At 47.5% G+C, this 16,553-nt stretch overlaps 1 protein-coding gene across 1 annotated transcript; it reads right to left on the bottom strand.

Moving 5' to 3' along the window:
• Nucleotides 1–3,256: 3,256 nt before the first annotated feature.
• rfx3 (regulatory factor X, 3 (influences HLA class II expression)) lies at nt 3,257–16,226 on the bottom strand. Its single transcript, XM_035535656.1, has 17 exons — nt 16,147–16,226; nt 10,497–10,621; nt 10,310–10,398; nt 8,850–9,117; nt 8,040–8,114; nt 7,404–7,585; nt 7,170–7,289; nt 6,943–7,067; nt 6,747–6,862; nt 6,389–6,504; nt 6,151–6,305; nt 5,966–6,063; nt 5,513–5,662; nt 5,198–5,406; nt 4,681–4,834; nt 4,330–4,372; nt 3,257–3,546 (listed from the first exon to the last, which is right to left on the bottom strand). The coding sequence occupies exons 2-17, from the start codon at nt 10,614–10,616 to the stop codon at nt 3,257–3,259; spliced, it is 2,310 nt and encodes a 769-aa protein (XP_035391549.1). The 5' UTR covers nt 10,617–10,621; nt 16,147–16,226.
• Nucleotides 16,227–16,553: the final 327 nt, after the last annotated feature.

Below are 16,553 nucleotides of genomic sequence, written 5' to 3'. Positions count from 1 at the left end.
CAATATAGTTCTACTTGTCATAATTTTTCTATGTTAAAAGATCCATACAAAACCCCACAGTTATCAGTCATCGGAGTCAACGGCGAGGTGGAGTGGTGTGCCTGTAAATGTTGTACGTGCATATCTGCGGTAGGTCGGGTTGATGGGCCGGCTCATTGAGGGCAGTGGGGAGACCTGGACCATGGCTAAGGGTAGACCTTGCTTTGACTAGCCAGCTGAAACTCAACTGCCGTGCACCTTTTCTGCTCTTCACATTACTGCAGAGTCTGCCAGCGAGCTTCCTCTGGTGCTGGAGGTCTTAGTGAAATCAAAGGCACTGAAGTCTCTGGTCAGTGAAGCTGCCTGGCTAAAGAGAGGCTTCTCTCCTTTTCCCTCTCTCTCCTGTTTGCAGTAGCTTGGGGGTTTGATATGTTAAGTAATAGGTCATGTATTCCATTCACCGCCTTGTGCCGATATGCACCATTCGTTGTTGACAAAAAGAAAAGAAAAAAAGATCATTTTGGATTCTGACTAAAGCTAGCAAGGCTAACTTTAGTGTTACATAAAATAAAAAGGTAGGCTATCCAGGGTCATAATAATAAATTAAAAACTGTTCAAGTTGAATTAAAACAGTACGCAATTCATCTTCTGGCCAAAGGCAGCAACAGCCACATAATTTGGAACAAACACACAAGCACAGGATTGTTTACTGTGGTACGGTCCAAAAGAAACCTAGAAACAGAGTCGTGATATAGCAGCACAATCAAAAAGGCATGCAAGACCAAAAGCACTTTCATTTAGAACCAACCCATAGCTAAGAGCTGCGCTAACTCCAGGCACAAGAGGATACAAGAGAACACGACAGATCCAAACAGGGAAATTCAAATGAAACATGAGCAGATCCATGTTGGGAAGTTGGGAGGTGCCAGAAATGACATAATTACAAAATCTTCATTTTGTTGGCTGTAGCAGTTCATAAGTGGCAGCAACAACTTGTTAGTGTTGAAAAAGTGACAGTTTTCTATTTCACAGATTGCACTCTATAAACAGTCATGATTATCAGTTACAGAAATGTTTCAGGCATTTTTCTAAATCAAGACCATGATACTTCAGTCATGGCCTGGTTTCTTTACTGACATGCTGTAGGTTTGTTTTTAGTAAGTTAGGCCTTTGGAAAACTTTAAAATGTGAAGTCAGGCATACTTGATATGTAAACAGTCAAAAACATACACAAAGCAAATAAACAAAATAAAAACATATGAAACTGAAACTGTGTGGAAAAGTTACCCAAATCTAGAGAAAGAAAAAAATATATATCAGTAGTGACAATATGGTTTTCCAGTGTTTTTCCATTACATGACAGGAAATCAATAACCGTACATGTCAAGTACCTGGGGAGGAAAGTAGTCCATTATATAAATCAGCACCAGTGGCCAGTGAGAGCCAACTCATTTCCTGTTTTTTGTTGAAAAAACATTGGTCCCAATTGGTCTCTGAATTATGATGAATAAACTGGCAAATTAAACTGACCCTCCCGTTCACAGTCAATTTTAATGGCTCAACCAATCAATAGGGCTACAAAACAATACCACCTACTTAGTACCAGCTCTACCACACAGAAAATGTTGGAATTGATTTATATTTAGAGCAATAAATATTTGTCTTTAAAATGATAGCAAACAGCAACTTTTGGTCCTCTATACAGATATCCAGGGTCTTAGATGGATTGACGGTACAACGTGAATTTGGGCAGAGTCAGTGTGCTGAGATGGACGAGTGGAGATGATAGAACTATGAAACATGTCAGAACTGCAGGGCTCATGGCCAAGGGCTGGCACAGCTGGTGTGAGGTAGGGTGACGGCTCCACTTAAACAACCTAACGATCAACAAGATACAACCTGGTTCGATTCCAGCCCTCATATACACACACACACACACACACACACACACACACACACACTCCCTCATTTAACCATTGAGGCAACAGAGGGAACAGACCTAGAGCAGTTAAGAAGCAATAAAGACATCTTACCACAAAAAAAAAAAAAAAAAGCAGCTGCATTCCTGAGTCGTCAGGCCACGACTCAGAAGTGCATCTACTCAAACTGATAACAGACCACAAGTGCACGACCACTAATCCAATTTCAGAGACCAGGCATCAGCAATCTAGCAACCACAACTGGCTGGCAGTGTGCTTTCCACTACAAAAGGGACGGCCTCTCTCAGCAGGACAGCCTAGACGAAATGAGAAGCTGCTGTTGGGTTAAGGCACTGTGATGAACCCGAGGTACATTAAATCCCTGACATTCGCTCGGTTTTACAACACGGCACAGGTGAGAAAGGAAACAAAGCTTTACAACAGCCTGGAACAGCCAACCGCCACGCGTTCCTGTTTTTGGTCCAATCAGAGAAAAGGAAATGTGTTTTTTTTTTTTCTTTTCTTTACAAAACCCCACAAGTATGCACTGTATATGTAGTGTACATAAAAGGAATCCTCTCAAAAGCTAACAAGCAACTAATTCCACAAACAGAAGGCCAGGGGAACACTCCAATGCAAAAGTAAAGTCCGATGAAGATGCAAGCTCAAGAAGTTCAGAGATTCCAGCCTGCCTGAGGTTATAGCAGCACAGTATACAGCAATATTTCCCACTCCAACACAAAGCCACATAGAAAATCGTAAACAATGACCAATAGTACAAATAAATAGAAAAGTGACACATTAAAGTAAAAAATAAAATTTCCAGAATCAAACAAACAGTGATTACTTTTTCTGTTTTCCTCGGGGAGCTAGTGGATTGAATTTGAGCTCGTTGTCATTAAAAAGAATAAGATTTAAAAACCTCAATATTCCTATCATCAACACAAGCACTTTAGACATGGACTGTCAGCACCGTCTCTTTCAAGGGCTGCTCTGATCATGACGAGGTTCATAATGTACGACAAAGGACTCGAGCTCATCCAGAAAGAGCAGCTTTCATCATGGGTAGTGTTGCCGTGTGTGTGTGTGTGTGTGTGTGTGTGTGTGTGTGAGAGAGAGAGAGACAGAAAGCTTTTTATTTATATATATATATATATATATATATATATATATATATATATATATATATATATATATATATATATATATATATATATATATATATATATATAAAAAAAAATAAAAGATAAAGATGGAGGGGGGCGATGGTGGATGAAGGAGTGCGTCACGGAGAGGAAAAAAAAAACCCCCAAAAACTAAGCTAGAGAGAGTGAGGGTGCGATGGGGCCTCCACCCTTTCACACAGACGCATAGGCGTTCCCAGCGCTGCCGCAGTGGCGGATGGTGCTGGTGGTGGCGGCCGGGCCGAGCACGTGCTCGGCCGGGCCCGCGAGCGGAGGCGTCGGCTGCCCCGCTACGCCCAGCATGCCTGGCTGCAACACCCCGACCACGGCGCTGCTGCCGTCCTCCATGGCCCCCACGTGCAGCACCTGGATCACCTCCGCCTCTGCCCTCTCACGCTTGGCTAGCGGCTCGTCGGCCTCCTCCATCTCCTCGTCCAGGTCGCTGTCCACCTCGCTCACCTCATCTGGAACACAGAACGCATGCCCTGGAGCTGCTCAGCATCGCACGGCCAGCTCGGTTGTAGCGCGGCCGTCTGATACGCAAGAGTAGTAAATGCAGAACTAAATTCTTCATAAATACTTTCTAAATAAAAATGTCTGTGCAAATATTTGCATTCATGAAATGTTTGTAGTCTCAAAATGCTCGCGAGTGCAAACAAAATTTCCTGCTGCTCCTGACCATGTATAAAGTATGCAGAATTTCTGAAAGACATCCAGATGTTTTCTGTTTTTTGAGCTAATGAATTTTAGGCGAGCTGGTCTGGTCATCCTGTGAGCTGAGGAAATGGTTGGTGTTTGATCCAAGAAATATACATGTTCTTTTACTTTAAATAACAGATAAATACAAATATAACTTGAACAGTTAATCCGACAATGTCCACATGAGAAGCTCTGACATTTTCTTCCTTCTAATTTGGTTTGGACATGTCGAAAGTCTCGGATTACTTGGATTTATCAGTAAGTCAGATAGATCCCAGATATGGCAGACGTGTGTAATTCCAGGATGTGGATTATGGCAATTGTGAATGAGTGCACATATGCCTAATTTACAAGCGATTGGTATTCACTGATGTACTCACACTAGTGAATGGAGTGCCTTTACAGAAATGCTCCAAGAAAACTTTATTCATGAAGGCGAGCAGGACCGAGATCCCGCTGAATGCATTTGTGGCTCACTTTCATCTCAAGAATTCAAACGGCGCAGCAGCAGCAGAAGTCATGGCTTGTGCGCCACACCTGTAGCTTACCTTTGTCGATGTTGGTGGGTGACATGGCGTTCAGCTCATCAAACTAGAACAGAGGCAACACAAAAATAATTAAGATTATCGTCCTAACAAGCGGCACTCCGATGCTGATCTTCACCAGCCTTCGTAGAACTGTGCCATTAACTTTAAGACCTGAAGCTCTGCTGTTCATCATTAAACCACTCTTGCACAAACTCTGTCCTCCAACCCAATACCAATTAACGCTAATGACTAGCGACACTTAATCTCCATGCAAACCCACCACAGAGAATGGCTTATGTGATCCAACGTAAAGGAACCACCACAGCATGTCCCCCACTGAGGTGGGGGGGGGGGGTGGCCTCGCCTCCTTACCTCACCCATGACCCCAATGGGTGTCTCCCCGGTTGCCTGGGCGACGCGGTGCTCCACCAGGTAGAACATGTACTCGTCGTAGAGCAGGCGGATGAGGTGGAAGGAGCCGAAGCTGGCGGCACTGCGCAGGGTCAGGTCCCGGATCACCATGGAGCTGTGGGACAACACGACGGTTAGAAATTCAGGAGCATGCATGCCCCAAACTGGATCCTTTAGGATAATCTCCAATTCAATTCCTGTACGATTCTCTACAGTCCCATGACATCAAGTCTATTTTAGTACATGCGACCCAAGCAGAGGAACTGCAGTCTTAAGTCACTTAAATACTGCGAAGACGTAATGAAATATCCGGTTTACATCTGTTAACAAAATGCCTTGTGTTTAGCATCATTAGCATCAGAATCTGAACTGACATCATAAAAAGTCAATTTAAAAGACAAAAAAAGAAAAAGAAAAAAAACATTGCAAAACTGTGTAATGTGGCATGTTTGCCTGATGGGGGGGCGCTGATGCTTGCCTGTAAAAGGACCACTTGAGCAGGAACTGGCGGGCGGCTTTGGGGAAGCTGGGCCGGTCCTCGTAGGGCTTGAGGACCTGGCTCACTACGTTGTCCAACCAGGCGGCCCACTGCTCCAGGGAGCTCTGCTGCTGCAGCGTGGCCTTGAAGTCCTGTTCCAGCCGCTGAACCACGCCCTCCTCACACTGGCACACCCACGAGGCCTGCTCCTATAGGGCACAACACAAAGGGGGCGGGGCAAGCACGGTGTCAGGGCTTACGGATCCACCCGAGGGCAGAGCGGGGGACGCAGGATTGAAGTGTGTTGGGATTGACCTGCACGTTGGCGAAGTCAACGCGGTTAAGGTCACTCAGCATCTGGTTGATCTGGGAGGTGTTCTGCAGGACGGCCCGCGCTGCTTGGGCCAGGTGGTTCAGCGACGTGTATCTGCGCAGGGTCTGGGCGAAGGCACTAACAGCGGATACCTGGCGCACAGAAATGGGAGGGTCACGCTCATCTCCTAAATTTCTAAATCTGACTTCTACAAAGTAGACTTGTAAATGTTTCTAAAACCGGATGAGGGCTGGTGGGGTCAGCAGTGTGCCAGCGAGGCCGTTCTAACCGCTTCCAGCCTTTACTCACTGCTCGCCTTGTTAGCACTTTTGGGTGAATCGCTCTAAACGCACTTCATTAGATCTCCCTTTTCCACCTGGCTGCACCAAATATCGGTTACCATGGAGACAGGGCATTAATTCACAGAAGGCTAAGCAGTGAACAGGGGAGCCAACCTTGGTCTGGATCATCTTCTGGGGGATGGCGCTCATGGCGTTGGTGAGCCAGCCCTCAAGGCTTTTGGCAAAGTTACGGATGGCTTGAGTCAAGGCACCTGGTGAGGACAGAAGCAGAAGACGTGTTCACATGGGGGTGCGGGGCATTAGCAATGGGCATTAGCAATAAGACCCCTTAGTCTTACTAGGAATGGGTCTGAGCACGTCGGGGATGAGAATCTCGACCAACGCCTGGTACATCAGGTGGTCGCAGGCGCCCATCCACTTTAGCACTGCCTCGCTCCGACACAGCAGCAGCAGTCTGGGCCGCGGCAGGCGCCCCTCGATCTCACTCACGCCGCTGCACACCGTGGAGACGAACGGTTGGTGGCGGAACGGTTGTTATGACGTGGGTGGAGGAGTGGTGCGGTGAGGCTGACTGACCTGTTTTCCGTTACGGTGGCTCCCTCTACAGAGCTGGAGGGGGAGTAGCGCCAGAACGTCTGCCACAGTTTCTCGATCAGGCTGAATTGGAGGTTTACCACCACGTCCAAGATGGCCTGCGTATACATATGGCCATGGTATTCACATTTACGGCTTTTACCGACTTAAAAGTTATGACTGAGTACAACTTGAGGTTAAGGACCTTGCTCAGGGGCCCAACAGGGCTAACTTGGCAGTGGTGGGACTTGAACCAGCAACCTTCCGATTACAAGCCAAGTGCCTTAACCACTGAGCTGCCCCAAGTACCTGAACCACCTAACTACCACTGCGCCTGGAAGAAAATGTTTGAGCCACTAACTTCGCAGTGTTCTCTGTACAGTGCTTGAAGGGCTTTGACGTCCTCCACGCTTGTGCCGTCCACTCCGCTCTCTCCCAGGTCGAGATCCATGAATTCGGGCAGAGCCCGAGAGGCATCTGCAGGGCGACGGAAAGTCACGTCAGCGCCACTCACGGCTGCAACCCACACGGTGGTGCCGGCGAGTATCCGGCCTTACCCAGGAACTGCTGATGGTGCTGGCTCTGTTCGATCACGGTCTGCTCGGCGGCGCTGGGGGTGTGCTGCCCGCTGCCAGGATAGCTCTCGGCCGACATGCCGTGCACCTTCTGCACCGGCTTGAACCTGCCCAAAGGCACGGATCACACAGATGACGTGGATCGCGTGCAACTGATAGTCAGCTCAATCACTGGTTTAAGGTCACATCAAAGAGCCTGGAGCACATACCTCTGCTTCTGCTGGACAGGCTGCTGCCGGAGGGCCATGTACTGCATGTCCTCCTGCAGACGGTTCAGCGGAGAGTCGGGCTTCACCCGGATCCCGTAGTAATGGTACTTGGAGTTCCCTCTGCATTCAAAACATGGCCATGGTAAGCAGGTTGGACGCTGCATCCATGAACGTGGGGAGGCGGGGGTTTGAAGAGAGCAGGGACCTTTGTGCAGCGGGCCAGGCTGGGCCTACCTGGTTCCCAGGCGACGCGTGCGCAGGCCCATGAAGATGGAGCGGATGAGCTTGCCGAACGAGGCGGCGTTGACCGGGTCTAGCTTCTGCTCCTGGCAGTGGCGCAAGTAGTGGTTGTAGAGGGTGGAACGGGGCAGGCTCACGCCCTCGGCCGTCTCGTAGTTGTCCAGGAGCCACTGCAGCTATGGGGAGAGCGCACCGATGGCTACGTCAGCCTACTCAAGGGGAGGTCAACTCTGTATACAATCGTGAAGCGTTACATTCATGACACACAACCAACTATATACAGAAAGAAGCTTTTTTTTTTTTTTTTTTTTTTTTTTTTAAATTAGCAATTGTGGGTTAAGAAAGCGTGACTTGAAACTTTTCATGTTACAGACTTGCAACTGAGATTCTTAATGTCTTAGCTTTCCCCCCTCATATATACACACACACACACACACACACACACACCGTTAGACCTTTATTAGTAAATAAATAACAGTGGAAAAAAAAACAACAAAAAAAAAAACCGCCCAAGCCCCACCACCATAAAACGAAAAAGCAAGAAACAGCCTTATAAAGGAAACGCGGAACAGCGCAGGAAGAGAAGGCGAGGGGAAGAGTAAAGACATTGTTGTCGTGGTTACAACTTACATGGCTGTTGAGCAGTGAACTCCTCTGACTGGACAAACCCTCAGACTTTTGGAGCGTCTCAATCGCCATTTCAATCTGATAGACCAAAGAGCAAAAGAAAAAATAGGAAAAAGGGGCAGGGGGGAGACCATAACAAAAAAGGAGGGGGGTGAAAAATAATAATAAAAGGCTGTAGCAGCAGAGACCCATACTGAAAACCACCAAGGTACAGATTAGCAGAAGCCTCCCAACCACCACACAGACACGCAGTGCAGCAGGCCAACAGTCACACGGGGGCCTGCTCTGTTCTGAAGGAATAATTCACCCAAGGAAGCAGGCAGTGCTGGTAGTGGACAGTCGCCGTTGTGAAAACGAGATCCTGCCAACCACCACGCCAGTGGCTCTCTCATTTGCTGTTAGCCTCCTTAGCATTCTGTTAGCATGTCTGGGAGAAGTATTCCTTTCAAACCACAAATAAATAAATAAATAAATAAAGAGAGGGGTGCAGAATTTCTCAAGAGCAAAGCAAAAACAGGCCTATCACAGAACACTACCACACCTTTCCACTAGAGGTCAAAACTGAGCTAGCAGACACCTGCTTTTTTTTTTAATATATATTTCTGCAGGGGTAAGGGGGTTGGATGGTCAGGTTGCCAGTACTATGGGCAAAAAAATAAAAATAAAAATAGTCCCCAACAGGCCGTTTAAAAGTTGACTAAAGTTCATTCCAAGGGAAGAGCCTCGCAACCAACACACAGAGTCGTAGACGCCATAGCTCGGGGATGCAGTGGGGTTTCTGCTGTGGCAGTGGAGGCAAGGCGCGGGACCTACCGTGGCCGGGGAGGCCCTGGTGGTCTGGGCGGTGGCGTGAGGGGCAGGGCTGTCCATGGAGTTGCCCCCGATCAGGTAAGCACCCGAGCTGCTGATGATCTGGCCGCCGGACAGCCCCATGCCCAGGCTGCCGTTGCCGTTGCCATTGTTGGCCAGGCTGTGCGACGTCACCACCGTGGTCACTTGGGAGGAGCTGCCTTGCGTGTCGAAGTAGTTGCCGCCACTGTTCTGGCTGTACAGCTGAGGCTCCGAATACGAATATGTCCGGCTAGTTTTTAAACAAACGCACGCAGAGGAATCGCCACATATAGGACACAACAGTCATTTGTTTTTTTTCTTTAAACGACACCAATCAGGTTTCTTTCGTGATATAACATTTGGCTTGGACTTCTTTTACACAGACTCATTACAACAATTAATATTTGAGCAATACATCCCCCTGTGCTTTCTGAGCTAACCACCTAGAGGGATAGAGAGATTATTAAATGATGAACGCTGGTCACGTATAGTGACGTAAAATAAAAACAAAAAGGGACACTTAAAAAGCAAAAAAAAAAAAAAAGCATTTAAATTCACAGAAATACTTATGACAACCATGTTAAACGTTTTGACAGTTGAGAGAAATTCTTGACCTGGGGGGACTGGACCCCTATTTGATTAGAGAAACACAAAGCACCTGTCTGCAGCTTAGTTTGAAAGTGGCGTTTTCATGGCTACAGAGAGCACCCGAGGAGCACAGTATAATTATAATGCAGTGAAGGTGTCACTTAGAAACGTGCACTTGACTTCAGTGCGATGACAACCAGTTTCTTTGCTGTACAAGAAACATGACACCACGCAACGTTCTAAATATAACAGACTTTAGTCCCACACAGTACGGAGAGCATCAGCGTGAGCCTGGCCCGTGAGAGTTCTTTAAAGCACTCTTAGAGCGGGTGCATAGAGGGACGTGACCAGACGGGTCGTTTGGTCGAGAACACTGCCATGTAGAGCTCGTGTGGCCACCGCTGGGTACGGGGCAGCTCTGGCATGTCAGCAAAGTCTCCGCCTCTCGAGCCCAGCAGGCTGGGAAGGCGGGGCCTCCTCCTCAGCACCAGTATATCATCGGTAGGTGTTGGACAGCCCCCTGCCCCCCCACTCGTCTGCCCTCCCACCCCCACCCCAGCAAGACACCCTGTTGTGGGATGCTTCAGCCAAATGTGGGGAAGGACATTTGTGCATCTTTTGTTGCTAAGCAACGAAACGAACTATCAACTTGGGCTCTAAATGGTAGCTCGTTGTCGGTTCCTCTGACGAACGACAACGAATATTTGCAATACTTACTAGGTAGTTTCATGCAAAATCCTTTTGAAAGCTGTCCAGGCAGTGTTACGGACTGTGCGTGAGCCCCTAGTTAAGACCACAGCGCTCTCTATAGCGATGTGGGAAGAGTGCTTTAAGAAGTAAATAAATGCCCTCACATGTTTCCATTAGCGTACACGCCGCTGTTCTCCTCCACGTACTGCACCTGTGCTGGATACACATGCTGGACCTGCTGAACAGTCTGTGCCTGTTGGGACAGGAGGGGAGAGAGCTCCGTCACCAGAGGCGTGCGATATGCACTCATGCCAGCGGCGCCGTCTTTTCTGGGGGGAGGTGGAGGCTCACCTGCTGCTGGACGGGCACCTGAGAAGCCACCTGCTGGGCGGAGACAGCAGGCTGGACAGGCACGCTGGTCTGGAGGGGCACGGTAGATGCAGAGTCAGCGCCCACCTCTGGGGTTTGCATGGCGCCTGTAGAATGGAGAGGTCAGGGGGGATAAACAACCATTGGTCAGTCACCAAATTATGCACCTCGCAGTCGTGACACGAACCTGCCGGAAACACTAATGTCATGAACGGCCTCTAAGGAAATTAATAGAAGAACACGTCCCTGCTTGAAGTCGCAATCAAGCATATTCCTCTCTCTGCATGAGTGGGAGTTAATGGAAGAACTGGCCCACCAGTACAGTACCTGGCTACACTGTGCCTTTGACCACACCTCTTCTGGAAGTGCTTTAATTTACATAATGCACTACTTATCTCAAATACGCTGCAGCTTAGCACAATAAAGACGTTTAAAAGGACTTAAATTTGGTTCAGCTTGAGAAACACAGTGGAAAGTATTGCCAAATCATCTCGCTAAAACATGCACAAGCCACAGAGCCTTGCACCATGGTATATCATTAGAGCACCTTTATTGAAATGAGAAAAACGAGCGCAAGACACCGTCTGCATCGAAAATTCAAATTAGGCATATATCATAAAAACAGCAACCCCAAAACAAATAAAACCGCTGCGCTTCCAGTGTGTGCGCACTGCTTGAATCTCCTGGCTGCAATCGAATCTTGAACGCGCGAGCGCTCGCACAAGCCCCGTGTAAAAAATTGCGGGAAAAGGGAGACGGGACGGAACGCGCCGAGCTGAGAGGACGCTCATCTGGTGTCTGCGTCCATCTGCTCCAGCCCAGATGACTCGCTGGACCTGTGACGTAGCGAGACACCTGGGCCAGCTGGGTCTCGCCCACAACTCTGAAATAACAACCCCTCCCCCCCAGCTCCATCAAACATTTCAACATATTTGTATTAAGATAGTTGAAACGAGGCAGGACTGTTCGGATTTTGCACCTGCTATCGTACTTGGTGCCACTGAGCCGTCCACAGCACCGCATCCATTTGCGAGCAGATCTTAGAAAGTAATGTTTGTCGAGCGACAACTGAATCGGTTCTTCCCGGTCGCCTGTCAGAAACCTGGGCTTGGGTAAACCGTGTGAACCGACGCACGCCCCCTGCTCAGAACACGGTGACGTAATAAATGGAGCGTGCCACGGGCCGCGGTCGCTGTAATGAAGACGGTTAATAATTAATTGGCTCGGAAGGCTCCTCGGTCAGGTCTCACGTTCTGCTCTTTTTTTAAAGGCTAGTGCAAAATGGCTGCTGTCTCAGCAGTCACACATGTAGCCCGGCTGCGCGTTTCTAAAGTTTGAGTGGACAGGATTCCTCAGCCTGGAGAAGAGAACCATCACATCTTGGCAAAACGTGACCACTTTTGTCAAGCGTAATCAAGGGCGGTCTTTCTCGGATACCCACCACACCGATACAAACACGTCAAACGTGTTGAGACTGCGCGGGGGGGAGGAGAAGAAAGTGTGTGTCAGAAAGAGGCACAGAGAAAAGTCAGAGAGAACAGGAGAGTGAGAGAATGAGACACACACACACACACACACACAGAGAGAGAGAGAGAGAGAGAGAGAGAGAGAGAGAGAGCGCGAGCGAGCGAGCCAGCCAGCCACCATGAACACAGAGTGAATAAGGCTTTCCAGCTGCATCCCGGGCTCTGGCTTAAAGTTTCCATCATGAGGTCTCTCCTGGCTAATTATACCCGTGCCTCCTGACAGCCGAAAGGCTCTCCCCTGAGGCTGTGCACTCACTCGCCCGTCACCTCCTCCTCCTCCTACTCCTCATTTACCTGGACAATGCAGGTGGTGTTCAGGTGCATTTCACCTCCCCATCCCCCCAAACAAACACACACACACACACACACACACGTGTGCACACATACAAACTCTTAATGTCTGATTACACAGCAACACGTGCATGTGCTAAGGGAGCGAGGATAATCGTAGCCGTCTCCAGTGACTGCACAAGCGACTTGATTAGGCCGGATGGTTTTTGGGAGAACCTGCTGTGCGCATGTCTTCGGGACAGAGGATCGTAAAACTAGCTCGATTTATTTATTTATTTATTTATTTATTTTAAAAGAGTACACAATTTTAGGGTTGCAGAGAAGGAAGGATTTCAGTTGCCACAAGCCTGAACACCGAAGCAGTTCACACTAGGCTAACACGACCAAAATGCATCTAAACAAAAGATTTAGCCGTGTTTCAGATGTCGTTTTCCTGAGCTGTGAGTTTTTTCGTGGCCGAGAACCATCCTATGGCCCTGCGAATTGTCTTGCTGAACAGAGCCTCAAAACAAAGCCCAACTGCATCCTTCAGGCGCTCTGCCTCACTGGAAAAGCCTGATGAGGAGGCATAAACCTTTCCATAAACAGGCACCTGCCTGACTCCTCCAGCATGCCCCCCCCCACCTCCTGTCCCCCAGGCCCTCTGCACCTTCTCCGCATTCATGCGCTCCCCTGTGGCCCACTTAAGCTCTGTACTCCACAGAGCAACCGGAGCCTCAAAAGCCAAGTGCTAACAAAGGGCCAAGAGAAGGCCAGCACTTGCTCTGCCCACCCTCCCCACCCTGACAGAGGCTGCCATCGGCGACCCCACTCTCCCGCTGCTTTGCCACGGGCTGTCGACGAAGCTGGGTCAAACCCTGTTACATCATTGGGCTCGGGGCCAGGCAGGCTGAATCAGATCAAATGTCAGAGCACTGCTCCTATCAGCTGCACCTGTTCAGTCCAAGGCAGCTGGCATTGTTCTAAGTGCATTAGAGTTACAGTGAACTCACCACACATATAGTAAACAAAATATGCTCAAATATAATCTGTGTTACGGTGCACACTAGTGTCTCCTATGACAGATTTGAAAATGGCACCAAAAAAAAAAAAAAAAAAAAAAAGTCGAAGAAAACTGGCTAAAAACAAACTCAGTTGATTAAGCAGTCCTAGATTTTGAGGGATTCTTATGTCAACAACCCCCTGTACCCACACATAAGCAGTCTTAGGTTTGTTTAGGATGAAATGCAATGAAAATGGATATGAATTATTTACCCAGCCCGTCTCTTAAAGTGATTGGAAAAGGAACAGGATACAAAGGACAGGTGGCACAGGCCCACCCCTGCCCTCCGCCCGCCTTCAGATAAGTGGTAATGAGATCTGATAACTAGCTGTTTCAGACATCCTGTCCTCTGGACAGGAGGAGGGCAGGCTAGACACCCAAAATCACCCCAAAGTGCTTGGACAATAAAAGAAGGGAAGAAAAATCTGAACCGTGATTTCTTTTTCTCTAAAGCTCACTTTAATGTCTTTTTTTTAAAGAAAGCAGCAAAAACTCCCCCACCCCCACAGAGTCTGCATATTTTTTCTGAATGAAAACAATTTTTGTTGCAACTTGATATGATGGTGTCATTAGTAGTGAATACTTTCCTTGTTCAGTCCATCTCCAAATCAAAACTTTACCACCACCTGAACGCATTCCCAAAGGAAAAAAAAACAAAGAAACAAAAAACAGTGCAAGTGTTAAAAATGAAGCTCCGTACTCGACACGGGCACGAAACCCAGCCCTGAATAATTCCTCCACCAGTTCAGCCCCTCCAGGTTTGCCTACTATGCACCTGTTGCGTCCTTCCAACCTGCTCATGGTGCGCATCTGTTTCCCATGCCTAATGAACACAACAGGGTTACATCTCACAGCGGATACTGATGCAATTCTAAGAAACTGTCAGCATTTTGTTTACAAAGTTGAAAAGCAGATACAACTGACTATTTAGATTGGAAAACGTGCAGTGTGATATCCATCTGTGCTCAGACAGAAAAAATGGTAAATTCCATTGCAATGTTAAGGACAACACAGTAATCCTACAATGATGTGCACCATGTCTTGGCTGATAATATAATGAAATTGTTACTTCATAGAAAATTGTGTCCAGAGTCACTCTAGACTCTACATGTGGAAAAGTAGTGTTGCTGCACCTCCTCATTTACTCCATGGGGTATAGACTAGGAACCTACGTATTGCATCAGAAGATAACGGGTGAAGGCAACACACACACACACACACACACAGCACTGGCTGTTAATAGGTATATGAAGATTAGCAATGAAAATATGACATTGGCAGACTGTGAAAATATGATATTGGCAGTAGTGCATTTATGGCAACTGATAAAAGTCGATTTTAACAAAGCATAAAAAAAAATCTATTACACCATATTAAAGAATTTTAGGCTGACCTTGTGTATAATAACAGAGACTTTGTGCAATTTCTAGACAGTTATGAATAACACAAATCATCACTCTAGGTGAACTTACTAAGACAAACAATATGAGTTACAATTTCACAAGTAAATACAACAGTCACACAGTATTATAAAAATATTTCCAGGCACATGAATAAAGCTATAAGGTCTAAAGAAAAATATTTCTTGCTCAATTGGCAGTCAGTATTAAGGCACATAGGAGGCTACTCGGACGAGGTACTAGTGTGGAGCAGTATTCCCCCCTTCGAACAGTTTGAATGTGTTAGTGTAAAGTGTTGGTGGATAACAAGCAGGCCTACCGCACAAGTACCACTGCACAAACCATCCAAGGCGATAACAAAGAGGGTTAGCCAAGTGTGCAACTCCTGTCTTGCTAAGCTAGCTTGGTCGCTAATTAAATGGCTAGCTATGCTAACGCTAGCTAGCAATCAAGCTGCACCTTTCCGCGGAGAGCTATAACAATAGATAGCCAACAAATGGTGCTGCAGCAAGCTAGCAATGTAATGTGGACAAGGATTTGAGTATCTACTTAACATTTAAACAACATTAAGTACATGTATAAAACAAAATCAGCCCACAAAATGTTCTTATTGCTACAGGATCCCGTTCTATTAGCTAAGGCACCTGCACAATTGCATTAGCTAGCAAGCATTACTGGTGTGTTAGCTAGCTAAGATAGCCTGCCCAGAGAAGTTAGATAGCTTAGCTTGGTTGCATGAATGAAAAGCAGCCAGGAAAATACAATTACGGTCCTCAAATCACTACATGGACCACCGACAACACACACTGGTCTATTAGCTTTCTGGCTAGCTGCGTCGCTAGCTAATATAATAGCAATCAGCTTGTAAGCAGGCCATGTCTATTGGCTGGCTGAGGGGAAACACCTGCTCCGGGATTCAGGGGACAGGGATGCTGGCTAACCAAAGACCACCATCCCAGCTAATGACTGAGCTACACCAGACAGGTACACGTTTCAATACTTAATTCTCTGCCAAGTAGACACTGTTGCATCTTTGACGACAACCCATACCGGTCGAATGATGCCATGGCTATGCGGAAGATATCCGTACCTGCTGTAGAATACTGCTCGGAAAAAGTACACGAACAGCGGAGCTCGACAGGGACGCGTATAAATGAGGAACTGGCCTAGCTAGCTACAATGAAATCATTCCCAAATGGCTAGCAAACTTAGCCAGCTAGCTGACCGACACAGCTGGTTAGCTTCAAAAGGTTTTAACAATACACAATAAATTATTTTTTGCATTTCCTTCTTAACCATCAAATATTATGTGGCAAGACTATCCGACAGGTAGCGTCCGGTAATAGAGCGGAGCAAACAGCCGCGATATTCACCTGCAGTGTGCGGAGTCGTGTGGATGAGGATGGCAGCGGCGGGGATGATGGAGCGGGGTTGTTGTTGTTGGGTTACAGTCTCCAGGACTACGGTGGCTATGGCGCTCGACCACAGCAACAGTTGCTATAAAGCGCCCTGCAGCCTCAACCAAACCAGCGGTGCGCGCAGGGGCGGGGAGAGTGTGCGCGAGGAGGAACAAAGGCAAATAAAAGTTCAGGAACGGTGAGAGTGTTCAACTGGCGGCAGGCCCGGAACCGACGGCATTGACCGAATAAATGTAGGTGAACTTATAACCGTGCCGATTAGAAAAATGTACTAAAATCAAAAGCTGGTCAGAAATTAGTCTTCACCGTCTAGCTTTGTGAAGTTCCTCGGGAAGTGTCGGATAAACTGATGAATCCGAATG

The sequence above is a fragment of the Electrophorus electricus genome, chromosome 17 (genome assembly GCF_013358815.1).
Source record: "Electrophorus electricus isolate fEleEle1 chromosome 17, fEleEle1.pri, whole genome shotgun sequence".
Lineage (NCBI taxonomy): Eukaryota > Metazoa > Chordata > Actinopteri > Gymnotiformes > Gymnotidae > Electrophorus > Electrophorus electricus.
This window is presented reverse-complemented; position numbering and strand designations above follow the sequence as displayed.